This window comes from Xiphophorus couchianus, chromosome 4, assembly GCF_001444195.1.
Source record: "Xiphophorus couchianus chromosome 4, X_couchianus-1.0, whole genome shotgun sequence".
In the NCBI taxonomy this organism is placed as follows: Eukaryota; Metazoa; Chordata; class Actinopteri; order Cyprinodontiformes; family Poeciliidae; genus Xiphophorus; species Xiphophorus couchianus.
Window position 1 is genome coordinate 25,717,678 of NC_040231.1, and position 18,269 is coordinate 25,735,946.

At 37.1% G+C, this 18,269-nt stretch overlaps 1 protein-coding gene across 4 annotated transcripts in view; it reads right to left on the reverse strand.

Annotated features, from left to right (window-relative positions):
• The window catches only part of glceb (glucuronic acid epimerase b), a 59,842-nt gene that overhangs the window by 14,427 nt on the left and 27,146 nt on the right, over positions 1-18,269 (reverse strand). For 2 of the 4 annotated variants that reach the window (XM_028014454.1, XM_028014455.1), the window contains 2 exons: positions 16,757-16,871; positions 4,830-5,343 (listed from right to left, as the gene is read on the reverse strand). In XM_028014454.1, the coding sequence (XP_027870255.1) occupies positions 4,830-5,334 (505 nt within the window). In that variant the 5' untranslated portion in view covers positions 5,335-5,343; positions 16,757-16,871. Of the gene's footprint in view, positions 1-4,829; positions 5,344-15,844; positions 15,867-16,756; positions 16,872-18,269 lie in introns of those variants that run through there. The other 2 variants (XM_028014456.1, XM_028014457.1) reach the window with 2 other exon arrangements.

The window sequence follows — 18,269 nt, forward strand, 5'->3', positions numbered from 1 at the left end:
GAAGAGAAAAGGCTCAATTTTAAATATACATTTCACTCCAAATATTTCTCAATTTAGATTCAACTTACACAAGCAGGGGAAAAAAAAGAAATCTAACCCGATACTACATCGTCAAAATTTGAACAAGAAAAAGGTCTCACTAAATAGCAAGACAGAAAAAAAAAAAGCTATGAAATAAACAACACCAGTGAGAGCAAACTATCAAAAAATGCTGGGAAATTTCAGCTAATCTGCTGCATTTCGCTGCAGGCTGTCCCCAGCCAACAGAAATAGCTCAGCCAGGAGAATTACTGATGAACGTATAGCTCACTTTGAGACCTTGTGACAAGCTGGATGCATGTGCCACCGAAGCCCATCCATTTAAGAAGAGGGTCATAAACTTCAATTTGGGATGGAAATGTTTTACCCCCTTCATGACAAACACAAACATTGGTGTTCCTCCTTCAGTTTCCTTTGTGGCACATTTTGAAAGAAACCACATTTTACAAGCATCTCTTGAAAAAAATAAAAACAAACAATGTTCATGTTCACATTAAAAAAATTACTTCCTCTGGTTTTCAGGTTAATGGTGACAAAATCTCATAAACCAATCAAATAAACTTGGGAACATTCTGTTTAGATGATGCTTGACCAGATTAAGAAAAAACACAAAAAACACAAAACCATGACAACTAGCTGCAAATTATATCCAGTTTACAGTAAATCATTTTATGGACTATGGGGTGAAACATTAGTGTGAGAGGTTGTGCAGAATCAATTCCTAACTCCAGACAGTCAGCAGCATTTAATAGCAGCAGCAGATGACTCCACACCATTTTCTGCTACTCTCTGCGATGTTTTTGTTGCAGACCTCCATTTACATGTCCTCCAATCCAAATCACCAATTATGTGCAAGAGAGGGATTCCCCCCCCCACCACCTTTCAGCAGTCACAATGACACAGACATTTCTATCACTTTGTTATGTGAGCTGCATCTCATCAGATCAGGTGGAGCGGTGCTTTTTTTATTCAGCACTCAGTTGTCATTCCTAGCTGCTAACTCATCTGTATCTTTTATATTATGATGAAAATGATATAATTATAATTCATCTGAATGCCACATCTATGCGTTTTCATTTGTGATCTTGGTTACTTGGAGTAAATAGATTTTAAGCTTTCGCTTAGACACACAAATGCACATCGGGGACCGTTGGAGCGCATCAGTAGTGAGATTATCTCAAACCTGACTGAGTATTTATTTGTGTGCTTGATGTTGACAGGAAAGAGCATGAACACATATGCATGCAGATTCACATTGCTCTTAGTTCCATCCCCATGGCAGACTTTCCTCTCCGCCTGTCTTGCACCAGTCTTCCCTCAGCAACTTAAGTCAAATGGCAGTCAAATCCTAACACAGCAGCATGAAGCTGCACTGAAGAGAAGTAATCCGTGTGAAATTGACTGTTAAAAGTGTGCACACATTTTTGCGACTTTCCTGGAAATCTGAATACTATTTTTCAGGATGCTAATCCAGACAATTTACAGGTGCATCTCGATAAATTTGAAAATCATTAAAAAGTTAACTTATTTAAAAAAAAAAACCAAAAAACAAAGTCATGCTCACCAGTTATGCAAAAATGCACGTTCTCAAAACATTAAAACATGACAGAGAACAATGAAGCAGAAGTAGTCCGTCAGAGCCCACAACATTACGATGAGGACTGCTGTCTCAATAGTAGTCCAGGAAACAGCCTTCGAGTGCTGTATCCAAACACATTAATAGAAAGTTGAGTGGACGAAAACAGTGTGGAACAAAATGGGGTACAAGTAGCGGGGATTTTATCTGAGCAATGAATAAAAGCTTAGAGGTTTTGCTCAGTAATCCATATGAAAAATAAATGCATTTCATTTTCACATGAGTCTAAAGAAGCCCAGAATCCACTTCTTGTGATGTGTGCAGTTTCTGCGGTCTGTGATTATTTGAGGAACCATGTCACCTTAGCACCACAGCAGAGCCACAGCCTAATTACCTCCGTACCACATCGGACCGATGCAATAATTAATGCGAAAGAAGCCCAGACCAAGAATTAAGTGCATTTCTTGTGCGGTAAGCGGCCATACTTTCAGTGACATTTCTAAAGTGACAATCCTTTATTGGGTCTTAAAATGTCACTTTATAAAGAAAGTGATGGTATCCAAATGACACTTTTGTTAGAAGAGATGGTCACCAGGTGAATTTTCTTATATACACCTGCATTCATTTTTATGGCTTATCAGTAAACAAGTTATACAGAGTTTCAAAGACTGCAGACAAAACAGTCTGTTTTGTCTGACTAATGAGAGATGAAGAAAACATCTCTTATTAGTCCATGAATCCTCGCTTGCATTTGCGATAAATTTCGAAGGGAGACATGAGCGTGTCCAAATGAGGCTCTCTGTGTTGTACGCAATATCAATCAGTCTATTTCACTCGCTGGTTTTATATGGAATAGAAACCAGTGAGACTAGGCCATTCAACAAGTAATGCAACAACATTCTAAAACATTTTTTCTTACACTTACATTTATGTGATATAATTTTCTTCTAATTGGTTGCTTAAGCTTGAAATAACTGTACCATCTGGGAGAATATTCAGTGCCAGATGCTGACTGGTCATTACAACAATTAACGCATCTGGCTGAGGGTTTCGTTAAATAACTTTTCAGTAGGCTGTGATGCACACTGGGAGGAAAATACTCCCATGACCTTCATTAAACCCTGTGGTACCTCTATGACAAGTTAATTAATAGACTGCTGCTTCCACCTCTGGAATTAAACTAAGTTAAGAAGAAGTGTGTATGTTTGCACATGTGAATGTTAAATAGCGGGGTGGCCTTGCGCAATATTAATAGATCTTTTAAAGTGGTTGTACAGAAATGTAAATGTGGCTCATCTATTTCGAATGGTAGAAATATTAGGGGAATAGCAAACAAGAATCAATGTTGAGTCCAGAGGTTTGCTTTAATTCTTTTATGACCCATTTCCACAATATACACACATGTTCACAGCGAGTGTTCATCTTCCTGCAGCACAGGAAGGGTTGTATAAATTGTACCTGTGCATTTGGTACAGCTCAGACATAAATGTAGGAAGTTGTGACATGCGAGATCTGCAGACCAAATTATTCAAAGCATTCTTTAATGAAAAAGTACAAACACATGACTCAAATATAAGATTTAATGCTCTTATATTTAAAGCTAAAACTTTACTTAAAGCTGCAGTATGCAACTTTTATAAAAATATTATTTTACATATTTGCTGAAACTGTTACTATGTTGTGACAGTATGGTATGAGACAGGCAATCTGTGATTTAAAAAAAAAAAAAAAAGCTCCTCTGCTTTCTCCTGGTGCTCCCAAACTAGCCAGGAGGAGGGTCTTAGCGCTGTCAATCATGCCCACATGAATGCTTTTGATGTTGAGTTAGGCACTAAACTCTTTGAGCTTTAGGAGGCAGCTTGTTTCTAGCAACATTATCTCTGCCGAAGCTAGCTAGTGCGTCCAGATGAGCTAACATGCTAGAAAATATGTTAGCAAAAACTAACAAATGTATGAAATGAACATTGCAGCATCTTATATGGTATGAAAGTCTCGACTTGTATCTTCTCTTATGTAGCAACTAGTATCTTTTATTCTGTTTCAAGATTCTAATTTTCCTACTTCTAATTCTGTACAAATATTGAAAAAGTTATAATGCAATAATGCAAATTGTGAATGAAACAAATATTAATCTATAGATCATTCACATAATTCAATCATGTAAATTATAAAAAATAATAAAAGTCTAAGAAACTGACTTAACGACTTCTACAATTTCTGGCTGTTTCATTATACACTGTTGGTCGGAGGTAAACACGCGGTCCTAGTTTTTCAACCAGTGTTTGTGTCCATAAAGGACATATTTATAAGCATGTTTATAACCTTTATGTAGTTAAAAAAAAACATGTTGGCAGGACATGGTGTAATATGGCCTGATTGAAGTCTGCCATTGTTTAATATTATCACTGTTTGCAAACCCTTATAAAAAGGTTCTTACTTTTTCAGTGTTAACTGTGTTCTTTAATTAGCCAAAGTAAAACCCAGCAAAATGAATAATGCTTTTTCTGCAAAATTAAAACCCATTCGCTGATGTTGCTTTTCTTTTACGAACACTGAAAATATCTCGGTATGTCACAAAAGTCTGAAATTTACACACACAAAAAACAATGCAAACATTAAGTCACAAAATTGTAAGATATATGAGTCGATGGTGCAATGGTATGCCTTATTGGTAGCTGTAGCCATTTCGTGATAAAAGAAAAATAATGAATATCTATTTTGCAATTTCAGTTAAGTGTAGAGGGCCACTTCTTCATGCAAGCAAGAAGCAGAACTATATTGATGACCATGTGGTTTCAACTAATAGCCTTTTAAAATGAGCTATTGATCCTTCCTGGCAATTATTTTAAAAGGAACCAAAAAAAGAAAAAAACCACACACAACTCTGATAAGAAACTGAGAGTGGACTCTCAGACTTGTATACCCAGGTGTCTGTCAGAAGATAAACCCTGACATAGTCTAGATAAGAAAAGCAAACATTTTTAATGGAATTTAAACCGTTTCCATTTGGTAGTTACTTAAATTTGTGGGTCACTTTTTCAATAAGAACAGACTCTTGATATTAACACAGTTACCTGACATTTCCTGTGGAAAACAGGGCAACTATTTTACCTTTACAGGTATTCAAAAAGACAAACACAAATTTAAGGTAGTTTAAGGTCGTTCACAAACTTTAAAAATGTTGATGTGGACCATGTAATTAAAATCTCCTTACCCTCAACTCCACTGATGCATTTAACACGATCGCGAACTTCCACATTGTATCCCTCAAAGGACATGAAGACTCCTTCGGGGTGGTAGGGCTCACGCTGGGCGTAGACCTTGGAGTAGCTGTGCTGGAACTCGAAGCGATCATAGCCATCATATTGCACCACTTTGCCGTACACTTCAAAGTATTTTTCCACCCAACTGAAGGGCAGGTAGATCTCTCCTCCCTCTCGTCTGCCTTTGATAGTGGACTCATCGTTGATGAGGCAGTCAATTTCTTCATATTTGATCCCACCAACAACGCCAACAACAGGTGGAGGCTCGGGGGGTTGCGGAGGTTGCTGCTGGCTGCTGCTGATCTTTGCACTTGGAACCACAAAGGCGGCCCGGGGAAGGAAACGGATGGAGATGTCACTGGAGCAGCGGTTCCATAGCAGCACCGTTATGAGTGTGAAGAGGGCGCATATAACTATGAGCGTCTTGTAGTTCACCCGTGCAGCCAGGCAGCGCATGGTCACAACCTGCCCACATAAAACAAACACAAATAAAGTGTCAAAAGCATTTGTGACTTGTGACATATTGTGAAAAATCAGAAGTTCAGCTGTTTGATAAAAGACAGCCTTCCGTTTTACCTCATTGCAAAAAGATGGACGAAACATACATTTTGCAACTATCAAATTATTGAAATTATTTACATCTCAACATCAATATAAAAGCTCAAAGTAAGTACAACAATCAGACCAATAGATGTATCCAACATCTGACTGGTGCTGTATGCATGAATACAGTATACAGTTGAGGAGTTGGTTAAAATGGCAGCTGTGTATCTGACACAAACGAGAGGTACTTCCAAAAAATGTCTTGGTTTCATCCAGATGTTTCTTGGCTAATGTAAAATGAGTCTTTGTTCTTTTTTAAATCAGTGGAACTCATAAATGCGATTATTCTCCAGTTTCTTATTGCTGGATCACGAACACTGACCTCGAAGTCTTTTTGGTTTTTGAGATGTTTTCATCTTTCAATGGTGGGTTGCCGGTTTGATTCCCCGCTGCATTAAATAAAGTTGATTTTTGTCTGATTTTAGAATTTGTATGATCTGAAAAAAATTAGTTTCAAAAGCAGAAGAAATCTGTAAGAGAGCAAATACTTTTTAATGGCACTTTAAACTGTTGTGGTATTTTGTAAAAGTGTTTGGGGAAAATCTGCACTACATGTGTGTCAGGAACACACAAGGACTAAATTAGACCACATGTACTGCGAGTAAAATTGTGCATTCTGAACAAAAACAAAAAATTGCCATGTGGTTCTGACGATCCTCTGTCGCAAAAAAGAAGTTCTGGTTTGTGCTTTGATTTACAGAGTCTGAAAGCCTCTCATTAACTTTGACAAAAACACTAAGGAAGCTGACATCTGTGACAGCTTTTCATGCGCATCTTTTGTGTTTCAACCACTGTTGTTCCTGACAGTAAGTAACAATTTACTAAGACTAATGTACATTTTAAAGCTGAGTTTTCCACATTCCTGCTTTCTTTCAGCTGGAGCTACAAAAGGTCAAACCATGATGAGAAAGGTGCGAGGAGGAGGGGGTGTCAAGATTTATCAACCAGAACATTTAAAGCTCATTAATTGGGATTTTCAGATTAAAACATGGAGTATTTCTTTATGAGTCAGCTAGCAAATCATAAGAGCTTTAAAAATACACATAATAAATATGGAAAACTATAGATAATAGAGATGCACACATTGTAATGCAGAACGCTGTATTTGAAACCATTTTTAGCAGTTATAGCGATTGAAAACAATGTGTTAGTTTAGAGGAGTTGATCGAAATATTTTCTGAATCAAACTAATTACATCCAATCCAAAATGTAGCATAATTTACAGCAAGTAGGGACAACACTGCTCTTAAACTAAAAAGCTGCTCCCCTTAGAGAGTTTATTTTTATGGTTAAGACTGTAATGCAAATTTCTAGAATCTGGACTCAGATGCTAAGTGATGGTTTTGTTCGTTATTTTAATGTTGCTGCCATTAAACTATAGGACTGACCTGGTCAGTCAATATTCTATCTGCAGATCAAACTGAGTCTAAACCCAATTACCCTTTCTAAAAAGGTTTATGCCGTCACTCACGTTTTACGTTTACATTTCTTAAACAATTCTTGAGACTTTATTTTTATTTTTAAATAAGCCTGCTTTAATGTCACCACCACCACCATGTTATCATTTACATTCCGCATTGGACATCCATTCCCAAAGAAATACACCACACGATGGAAAATTGTAATTAATCAGCGTGTTAATATTTGGTATTGAAAGAGCTCTAATTGCAGCACACCAAGCAGACATGTTTCAGACCCTATTGTGAATCAGGATTCATGTTTCTCTTTGACATTTTCACCAAGCAAACAAGAAATCAATGCACAACCTTTAGCTTCCTCCTCCACACTAATTACAGCTTACTGCCCACAGAATTTACTGTTAAAGTGATGACCGAGGAGGGAGAGGGGGAAATCATTACTATCCAAGTTCATTTCACTGCCTCATCTTAAATGGGACACTGCTGAAAGTGGGTGTGATTAATGTACAATAATTTTTGCAATAGTAATCTACTTTTACAATGCAAAGTCAAATCACTGTGCAAGAGGTACCTGGAACAATGTTAATTTATGAAGTGGCTCCAATCAACAAGGGAGGTGCACACAGTGCTTTGAATAGCAAACACTGTCAGAGTACAAATTCAACAAAGCATAATGCAGAAGTCATATCAAATTATAATTGCACATTCTGCTGCCCTGAACAAACACTTCGCATCTCTTCCTGATCAATTACTGAAACATGTATTATTGACATTTGGGGACGCTACAGCTCAGTGTAGTAATGAAACGCAAAACTGATTGGAGCTCCAACACTAGTAGAAAAATGCAAGTTAAAAAAAACAACCAAAGAAAACCACAAACACACAGTCTACACCCTGAAAGATAAGTAGGACTGGTCTTGACAAGCAACTCTCTATAAATGATAGTCTCTTTTTATAGCTCTCTGCTGCTGGTGTTGAGCTCACACTCCCAGTTTGAAATACACAGGATTAGGTACAGAAGCATAAAAAGTATCCCATCGCCCATCTCTTTGTGGACACAAATCAAAAACAATGTCCTGTTTCAGAGATGCAAATTAGATGTTTTCTTTTGTAAATGAAAAAGTAAGGGGAAAGAGACAGCTCAACTTAAACTCCTGCTATTTGTGGCAATGCATTATTAAAATGACAAAAAAAAAGTATGTATTCTGATTTTACCTTAGAAACCACATCTTCAAATTCTTCAAAAATTTATTAAATTGCAAAATCAATATTGCTCTTTTTAGATAACCCAATGAGGTATAAAACTCTGTAGTTGTATTTAACAAAGAATCCAGCAGCTCACCAGCCACCTGGCCAATCAGGCTGAAGAACTGCCGAGCATTTGTCAGAAAGTTGTTGGTGTCAAGAGCTCAGAGACAAATTCAAGGTGAGGACTGCAGCTACAGGACTATGAAGAAACACCTAAAGTCGGAGATCCCAGAGGTTCTTTTTGGAAAGATTAAACGAAAGAGAAACTTGACTGAGTAGATGGATGAACCTGTGCAGGGTCACTAACAGATAAAAGGAGTGAATCGAGCTAGAGATGTGTGGGTTGAGATACTGGTGTGAGCCGGTGTTGTCAAGAGATCAACCAGACCTTTTTAAAGCAGATGATGAGCAGGAAACTATTTCCTTAACCTGTTTCTAAAAGCAAGACCGTTAAAGGTGCACTGTAAATTTAAAGGTCTAATGTGTCTGGGAAGTTCTTGCTTCGCATAAAAGACTGTTTACCGCAACACCACAACAGAAGGACATTTAGAGGCTGCTTCATTTGAATATGTTATGGATTCCAAACATTTAGTCTGACCAACATCACAGACCGACAGCATCTAAATTGCTGGTTATTATGCTTAGGCAGCTTCCAAAGGTTAAATTGTCATTTTACTGTCAGAAAGGCTTCTTGTTTTTATCATTTGGAATCTGATTAAAGAAGTGATTTTTAATAGTCAAAAGCTTTCTTCAGAGCCTCACCATTAATGTTCTGTCCACACTACGCCCGGATATTTTGCAAAACATATTTTTTCGGTCCATTTGTACCTTCAGTCCACACAAAAAGAGGAAACCTTGTTTTAAGAAAATATGAGCTGCAATTGTTTTGGGAGAATTGTCAGCCTTCATCTGCTTTGCTGTTTTGTATCTTCCCTTAAATTGGGATGTAGTCGATAGAGGAAAGGATTGTTTAGATTTCAATATTGTTTTGTGGACAGTTCCAAGTTTCATGAATTTTGGTTTAGCATATCAAAAAAAAGATTTTTTTAATAGAGTTTTTCTAGGGTAGATGTTCAGAGATGGCTGTTTCAAAAATACTAAAGCTTCTAGAGAGAGTTGGATACATGGTAATGACAGAGGAAAAACAGGAAAGAGAATAAATCATAGATTTATTGTAACTAATATAGCCAGTGCAATATTTAATATCACAATTGCATGATTTAATAATGCCGTGCAGCCGTTGCAGAGAAACTGGGATACATTGTAAGGAGAAACTATACATTGTGATTTGTGTAGTTGAAGTTTCTCCTTGCAATTCAATTTTCCATCAAATAAAACAGAGAGTGTGTCCAAGACATAACGGATTAGACATTTGCAGTGATGCAGTGAAAGATACAGATGAGATGTTATTGGTTTTACTGTACCAATCTGTGCTTCAGCTATTGAAACAGAATAATTTTATTATTTGGAAGGTAAATTCCCTTTGTATTTGGGATAATTGACCAAAACATGACTGGCACACTAAATTAACAAATGGTGTCATCTCTGAGAACATTACCGGCCTCTGTAATTTGGCACCTTACCCCACACATTCATCTGTGACTCAAACTGATCAGTCTGGATCTGAATAATTTGTTAAAAAAAACAAAGCTATATCTAGTATTGCTGTTACTTAATCCATGCCTAAAGGAAAATTATTTCCCAAATAAACAACTTAAGAAGAGTACTATCATTTTCTCTTACATAATACATGTAATGAAATGTTACTCGATTACTGTCCTCTACATTCCATTTGCACAAATTGAGTCATTTGTAAATCATATTTGCTGCTAAGCAGTAGTTAATTACAAAGCAAACAGCATTTCTGCAGCTTGTTACATAGAGTGCTGCATTGTCCCCGATGTATTTTGACCCAGATTTATGTGCATCTATTGGGAGGATGTTCTCATCCGAAAAACAAGAGTCTAGGCACTTTCCTGAAAGGCTCCGAATGATTTGTGTTTGTCTTCAAAACTAGAAAATAAATGACTGTCCTTGCTCTGCAGAAAGGACAGCAGTGGTGCATTATTGTCACTTTGGGGAGGAAGTCAGAGATCCCTTAGAATACAGATCAAACAAATTTAGCCATTTACAGAACATCCTGTACCACGGGCAAAATAATTTCTAATGAATACACTGCCACGATTTTACTAATCTTTACTCATTTGTTTTAGCTTGTAGGGCATATCAACGCTAATGAACAATCAGAAAAAGTTTAGAAAGTTCCCATCACTGACATTTGTTTTTTAGGTTTGGAAAGTTTTAAAATGAAGGTTTGTTGGTATAATTGAGATCTTTGTGCAATTCAGCAATTATCAGACAAGCTCAGCTGGTTTTATACCTCTGATGATAATGTCAGATCAAATTTATACATTTAAAAAACTGCACAAAGCTGGCCAGAAGATGAGAGGCAATCCTTTTGGAGGATAACCCCCCTCTCCCGCCCCCACCAGTGCTGGACAGGATTAACGCAAAAAAACCTCCCACTCAAAAATCAAAGCAGCTTTTCAGATTATATTAGGAAAAACTGGAAAAGAAGTACAGAAAATTCACTTTACTAAGGGGCTGCACTTGATGTCAGCATAGGGGAAATTTGCCTCAGTTCAAGTTGATCAATTAGGAAAACTACATTGCCAAGTTCCAGGTTGTTAGTAAAGCAAACACCACTCAAGAACACGCTTATGTGATTGTTTTCACTTGAAATTACCCCCCCAAGTAAAAATATTATAACAAAAAAGAAAGAAAAGTTTACATAGGATAACATTGCCTTGATTACATTTTTCTCTTGTTGACAGGAGGTCTGTTTGAAATGTCCAGAGTGCTCTTTGAACAAAAAAAAGCAACAGGATTACAGTGTAATGATTCTGCTGACCACTCAGTTAACCCTGTCAGCCTGATCTGTGGCCCTCCATTCAGTGCTGCTCTGTTCAATCCCCAAAGCTCCCTGCAGGGGACAAATGTGCTTTCTGAGCCCCTTTGTCAACATTAACAATATTATTTGATGTAAATCCAGTTGATGAAAATTAATTCCTGCCACAGATTTTCAAGAAATGCATGTTTTCAGACAGGAATAAAAAAAGGCTAATGTCACTTTTCCCTTGACCAACTGATCAGATGATATTAACGTCCTTTGTGAAGAGCTCTGCACCATTTGGTAAGTACACTACTTTTCTCCACATGGCACATTGAGCTTCAATAAGCTTTATATTTATGAATAAAATTTGAGGGAGCTGGAGGAGTGGACTGAGGATGGAGTATATGATAATAAATGTAGCCCATCGTGTTATGGAAAGACTGTCCACATGTTTGATACAAAAGAAAATGTTGGCTTTTAAGAAAATGACTATCACTTAATCGTTAGTCGATCAATGAGCACAATCAATTTTAGATTAACTTATTAATAGATAATCTTGCATCCCTGAAACAGTTTTTCATACCTTTTCCTGTCCATGGTGTCCCTGTTCTTGACTGGCCAGCAAACCTCCCTGACCTGATACAACAGACTGAATACTCCAGATGATCTGATATCAAAACCAAAAGGGCCTTTTACTATCCCCCAGCAGAACCACAAGCTGATCGCCTCCATGACACACCACACTGATGCAAGAATTCATGCAAAAGGAGCTACCAGTATTGAGTGCATGCAAGTAAACATGCTTTTCAGAAGCATGACAATTCTGTTTTATATATACTTTTCTAATGGATGTTATATAAAAATCTAATTTTATGAAACTGAGAGCTCTAAGTCAAAATCCCCAAATGACAAGAAAGTTTTCAATGTTGTCACTCTGTGTGTGTGTGTGGGTGTGTGTAACGACACATTATGATATGAACTTCATTAACATATATGGGACCATTTTGCTTGTTTTTGAGAGAAACTTGTATATGCTTTACAGCTTAAAGATGTAACAAAAATAGTATCCCACCCCTCTACAATGACTTATGAAAACAATGTGTGGCCTTGGATGTTTCATAGTTTAGGAATGAACCCCAGAACTCAAAGTAAACCAAAAATATTTTTCAGTCTGCCAAGAATACCTAACTTTGCTGTTTCTACTGCAGTGTGAACTTGTCAGCAATAACTTTAGCAAACACCTTTACCTTTAGATCTTTGCTGTTATCGCAGAACATCAGACACGTTAAAATGATTGTGAACATATGTTTGTTACTGTGTTTACATAAAGGATCTCTAAATGGCCTGATGCAGCACGCCTTCAATATTAACGAGCCCCTATATGGAGATGATCATCCAGCAAAGTTCAGGTAATCTAAACAAGACTAAGTAAAGTTGCCATACAACAACTACAGATTACTTATACTAAATAAGGAACCTGTAAGTCTTAAAAATGTAGTCAAAAGCTAGTATATGTCAAACTAGTTACTGATTTATGACTTTAAACACCAAATACATTATATTGTAGCAGTAATCTAGTAAGTTTTGTTTAGGGAGCTGGGACAGAGTGGAGATCTGACTAAATGAAATCTATAATTTAGTAAGCAGCTCTGACTGTGTAATGAACAAGACGCCAGAGAACCCTCTTCATTTAAATAGAGCAAAGGCAACAGCAACTTAGCTAAACAAACAGAAATTTTAAAATCCATTTACACTGTATTTAAAAGCCATTAATGCTATGCAAAGTGAATTATGAACAGTGCCAGCTCCTCATTTAATCTCAAGTCAAAATGTCTCTCTTCCAGCAAACCATGTTAAATAGAGTGATCCTTGAAACTATATAACGTATATTTTCTTCCATACTCTGGGCAAACAAACTTTATGGAGGCTTTGCTATAAACTCTGGTTACATCCTATAATCCACAGCACACTAGCAGGCAGCCCCTGAGATTAGACATTTAGGGTGAAGGCAGCTGACGGAGATGGATGAGGATAGGATGGAGAAACTCCAGGGTGAAATGAGCTGTGAAACCACAGACTTGTAATTACGATCTCAATGATTGGCACGCTATGGGTTAATGAGAATGTACTGAAGCACTTTCTGCTGCGTGCTGGTTTAGGCGCTAGCGTCATTTATCTTAGACGTGCATTTTATCATTTGTATAGGAGTGTGGGTTGGAGACAATGCAGGTGTGTTGTTAGAGGCATCGACTGTCACAAAGTGAAATGTGAAGAAGGCAATGATCTTAAAGTTGTGTGCTATGAGTTTTTTCCTTTCCCCCCCCCCCTAAACTCATGTGCAGTCAGCATTAAATTGTCAAGTGCTTGTGAAGTACTCTTGGGCTGGAATTGGAGCAGATGAAAGTTTAGGGGTTTTGTCTCTTTAGCAAATTTTCCAGGCATTTCAGTGCGCTCCTCCACTGGAGAAGTAAGGTACCAATCTGTGACACCCAGTAAGTAATGAGCTTATTCAGCAGCTGAGAGGCATTTCAGCTCATTTAAAGATTGCGCGTGTGAATAAGTAGGTATTACGGGTTTCTGTTTAGTTTCACGGTCTGATTAGAATACCGTGAATCCTTAAGGGTATATCCAAGGCAGCTTGTAACTTCATCACAAAACTACATCAAAAATTCTGTTTCCTTTATTTCCACTTTATTGTGACAAAATAACACGAGACATATAATCCTCTGCCTCTTTCTTGTGGTTCTGCCAGGTCCATACACTGCTCAGTCATAAACAACCAATCAGAGCCAGGAGGAGGGTCTTAGCGCCATCAATGACGCTTATGTATACGCTGCATCTGTGTTAATGGCAGAAAAACACTTTACGATTACAGGAAAATTGGCTCATCATCTGACATCAGTGGCTATGGTAACTAGCATCCACAGCAGGCTGCTAGTTACCATAGTATCCTGCTGTGATGCTAGAAGGAGCTGTAGCATAGCAGAGAGCTAAGGGAAGAGTGTGAGCAGTGCACACATCAGGATGATTGACAGCGCTAAGACCCTCCTCCTATCTCTGAGTGGTTGCTTCTGATTGAGCTGTGCATTTTTGCAGATGGGAGTAGGACCACAAAGGCAGAGGAGCTTGATTTCATTTCAGATCATCAGTCTCACGCAGTCCCAACACAGTGACAATGTTAAATACATAAAAAACAATTTTTATAAAAGTTGCCTACTGCAGCTTTAAGAAGAAATTTAGATTTATTCTTTACTGCCTGGTTTATCCAGTTTCTATCCTTTAAGATTGACATTTGTAATTATCATTGGGTATTTGTTTCAATTGGGCTCTGTTCTGGAATTCCCCTACTGAGAGACAGACAAACAATCTTTCCGTTCTGCTCTGGCAAGGGGAAATTAAGCATTCGATTTGACGAGTGATGAGCTGAAGTTGTTTTTTGCTCTTGTACACATATTCTACTACTTAATCTGTAGCAAACTAGCTAGGTATTCCTAGCTATCTGTCGTTTTATTCTGCGAGATACGCATGACTCTTGTTCGGAGAAAAAAAAAAAAAAGGTTAGCTGCCATGTTATCAAAAAAGGTGCAGTTATGGCACCAAGATTTCATGGGCATTGCTTTCCATACACCACATGTCAAAGCTATTTTACCTGCTTGTGATTTTGTTGCTTTATTTTGGGCTCTCTGTTATGTGTGTGAGTCTGCAATTTGATAAAAAAAAAATAAAATTAAAAAGTACGGTAACTCAAAAGGACTGCTCCATTTTTTTTTTCAAAAGAGCTGCAGGCTTGGTGTTTATTTAGTGAGAGTGACAAGCAAGCATATTAAATGCTTAATTATAAAAACAACAATAGTGCCTCTATTGTTTGCCAAGACTCAGAAGACAAGTATAAAACTGGAGGAAGAAGAAACAATTGAGACTTGTCATTCAACAGAATTTATAATGAGCTTACATCTTCAATATGTTTTGCTAAGAGATGGGGAAAAATACAGGATCATTAGAATCATAATAAGTTGGAATATTCAGGGTCTAATATTTACATAGTAAGCAGAACATTTGGTTACCTTAAAAGATTCCTGTCTCTGACAGACTCAAAGCTAATTAATAACTACATTAGTGGCTGTCCAATAACCAGAGGTGGTCAGAGTATTCAAAACTTTTACTCAAGCAGCAAGTAAACTTACTCAAGTAAAAAATGTAACTGAGTAAATGTAACTAGTTACTAACCAGCCCTGCCATTAGCAATTACCACAGGTGAATAAAAAGAAATGAATACCAAAAAAATAAGAAATAAAAAAGATTGTTCGGTGCTTTAGAAGGTGCCGCATACAATCATAGCAAAACTTAAACAAGAAAAAAAAAAAGAAACACACACAAACATCTTGTTCGAACCTGTAAATTATGTGAACTTATCTTTATTGCAAATTACTTAAAAGGGCAGGAAGATGCAAAATTAATAGGACCTTTAAGAAGCAGTCACAGAGACGCAAATCTGTACCGCAAACAATCATGCTTTGTTCAGAAGCAGCCAGTAAATGAGCAAACTGCTTTGAGCTTAATGCGTGAGTGTGTTTTACTGAAGAGGATTAGGCAAGGCATTACCACAAAGCTTATAGCTGAAGTCTGCAGGGGGATTAAGACAGCCATGACTCAAACGAAGGGGTTATAAAAGAAAAATCACAGGATTGCTTGAGAGGGAGGTCAAGCAAAGTGCTTGTCCTACCAGCACAAAGCGAGCGTGGAAAATGTTGAGAAAGCAGGGATGTAAATGCTCTCTAACGTAGAGGTAAGATTTAGTACTCACAGATACATTTACTGTAAATAGGAGCCTCGACTTGAACTGTTGAAACAAACAAGATCAAATCACACAGATTTTGAGAGCGACTGTTCTCATGAGTCCACTTACAAGATCAAAACTGATCAAAAAAACTTTTAAGTTGTCAAAAATATCATAACTCAATGTCCAACATAGACCATAAGTTTGGTCTTGAAATAGTCTATTTTGAGTGTGTTTGGTTGTTTTAGGTGAATTTTTCTTTATACTAAACATTGCTTCTTTTTACTGTCCATGTCCTCTCTGTGTATATCCACCCCATACAGGATATAAACAAGTCAAACAATGAAGAAAGTCACAAATCAGAAGTAGCAGAGGGAAAATTTGGTAGTTTAATTTCAGCTGCAAACAATAACCATTTTATTGTTCATATTATCAAATAGAAACATCTGTAAAATTAGATGTTTTATCATGTCAAGTGGTCACACTGGTCTCCTCAGAGCTAAAATAAAGGGATAAAACAAAACATTATTGAAAACTAAACAGCTATATTGAAGATATGTGCAATAGACCAACCATAAACAGTCCTTCAGAAATCATCTGTGGTGTGAAATTATGTTTGACTGCATAAAAGGTAGGAAGTGTTTCAGGCTTCTCCAGTGAGACAATTATCTGTGTATAAAAGGTAATGAACCCATGTAAAAGACTGGGTCACTTTCATAGTTCATATGCAGTTAGAAGATGCTAGACATAATTTGGATAATGAAGTCAAGATGATATTTGCATGCCGAGGAGTAGATAGGGTCAATGTCAGAAGAAGGTCATAGTCAAGAGGCATGCTTCAAAGACGTCTAACAAACAAGATTATCTCTGTGTACTTTTTTGAGCTTGAAGGCAACAGAAACCCTGATTTGTGACAAAGACAACTGAATGGTGACTGACCTCCTCAGATCTTTCACAAAGAAACAAACAGCTGGGTCGTCATCCCGTCCACCTTCACCACAGTCTGCACTCCGCTCGATCTTCTGCTTTTTACCGCCTGCAGCTGCTTCAGCACCTACACATGACGGGAGGAAATATGAACTCCATTATTATGATGCTTGAAAATGGACAGCGTTCAAATGTGAATCATACATGAGAAGCAAGGGTGTCGGTAAAAAAAAAATTTTTTAAATCCTATATCAGCTAATCTACCACATTTCCCACCAGCACGGAAGGCTAAAGCACCATGGGCTAAAAATTTAAGGAATTCTTCCAAAACTATTGGAACCATGTTTTCTTGGGCAAAGAAATGACCAAAATGTGTCAGCTGTTGTTGAGGTTACAAACTAAATTTTTTTCCATATTTAAATACAACGGAAAACATTTTATGAAAGAAAAGGTTTCCGTCTAAAAAATATGTCTAATAATGCATGACTAATTACGATTTAACAAGATTTTTACTGTATTAATTAGGTATAAGCCGTTATGCAATATTCTGTTGCTTTCCTCTATATCAAAACAGTAGACAAAGCAAAAGTAGAAGCTGTTTATAGCTTTTAGAAAAGTGTATACCTTGGATTCAGTGACAAGATTAATTGGAAAACAAACATTTATAAAGTGTTAAAAAAGATCTGAACCAAACAAAAGTTCAAGTAGTACACTCAGCTTGAGAGAAATAGATCTAGAAATGTTTGCAGTAATTACACCTCAAATTTAAATCATTTGACTAAGCTGCGAAAAATATCACCTTGATCATTTCTGACAATTTTTTTCCCAAGTATTATCCATGAAAAGTAAACAAGAAACCTAAGCTATCAGTATGGGGTCACATTTTATTGTTCAACTGCAAGGTTTACCGTCATCAGACGGTAACAGATTCTATTAACAAGTTACTATCACACATGTAGTCGAACAAAAATGGTGTTTAGTCAATGGCTTGGCCCTGGATTAGTTATAAGTGCTTATGTGACCATTTGTGAAAATTAATTGCCCAACCCTGTCAGAGAGCGTCATGATTTAGGCCGGCTGTTTGTACTTAAAAGAAATCAATACAGATTCTTTTGGAACATTGATCCTAAGCAGCTTTTCAATTCAGTTAATACACAAATGTAATTATCAGCTGTAATATTGGACTTTTGGATTTGGACACTGATGCACTATAAATTAATACCCGAACGCAAACGCATATTTTTAATTGCTGCCATGATTAATTTGTAGGCTTTTCAATAGCAGAGTCATTAATGTACAGCCAATCCATCAGTGTGTATGTGCAGAGTGTGACATGGATGGTTTCCTCTGTAATTTATGTAACCGAGTCATTTCCATCCCCAGTGGAAACATGTTATTAAATTAAAGATGGTGCTAAATTGCTAGATCAAAGAAAGCATATTGATCATTTCATAAAATGTGGTCATTTACAAAGTACTTTAATTAGATGTTGGAGCAAAGAAACCAGCTGGACACCCTTCTGTCA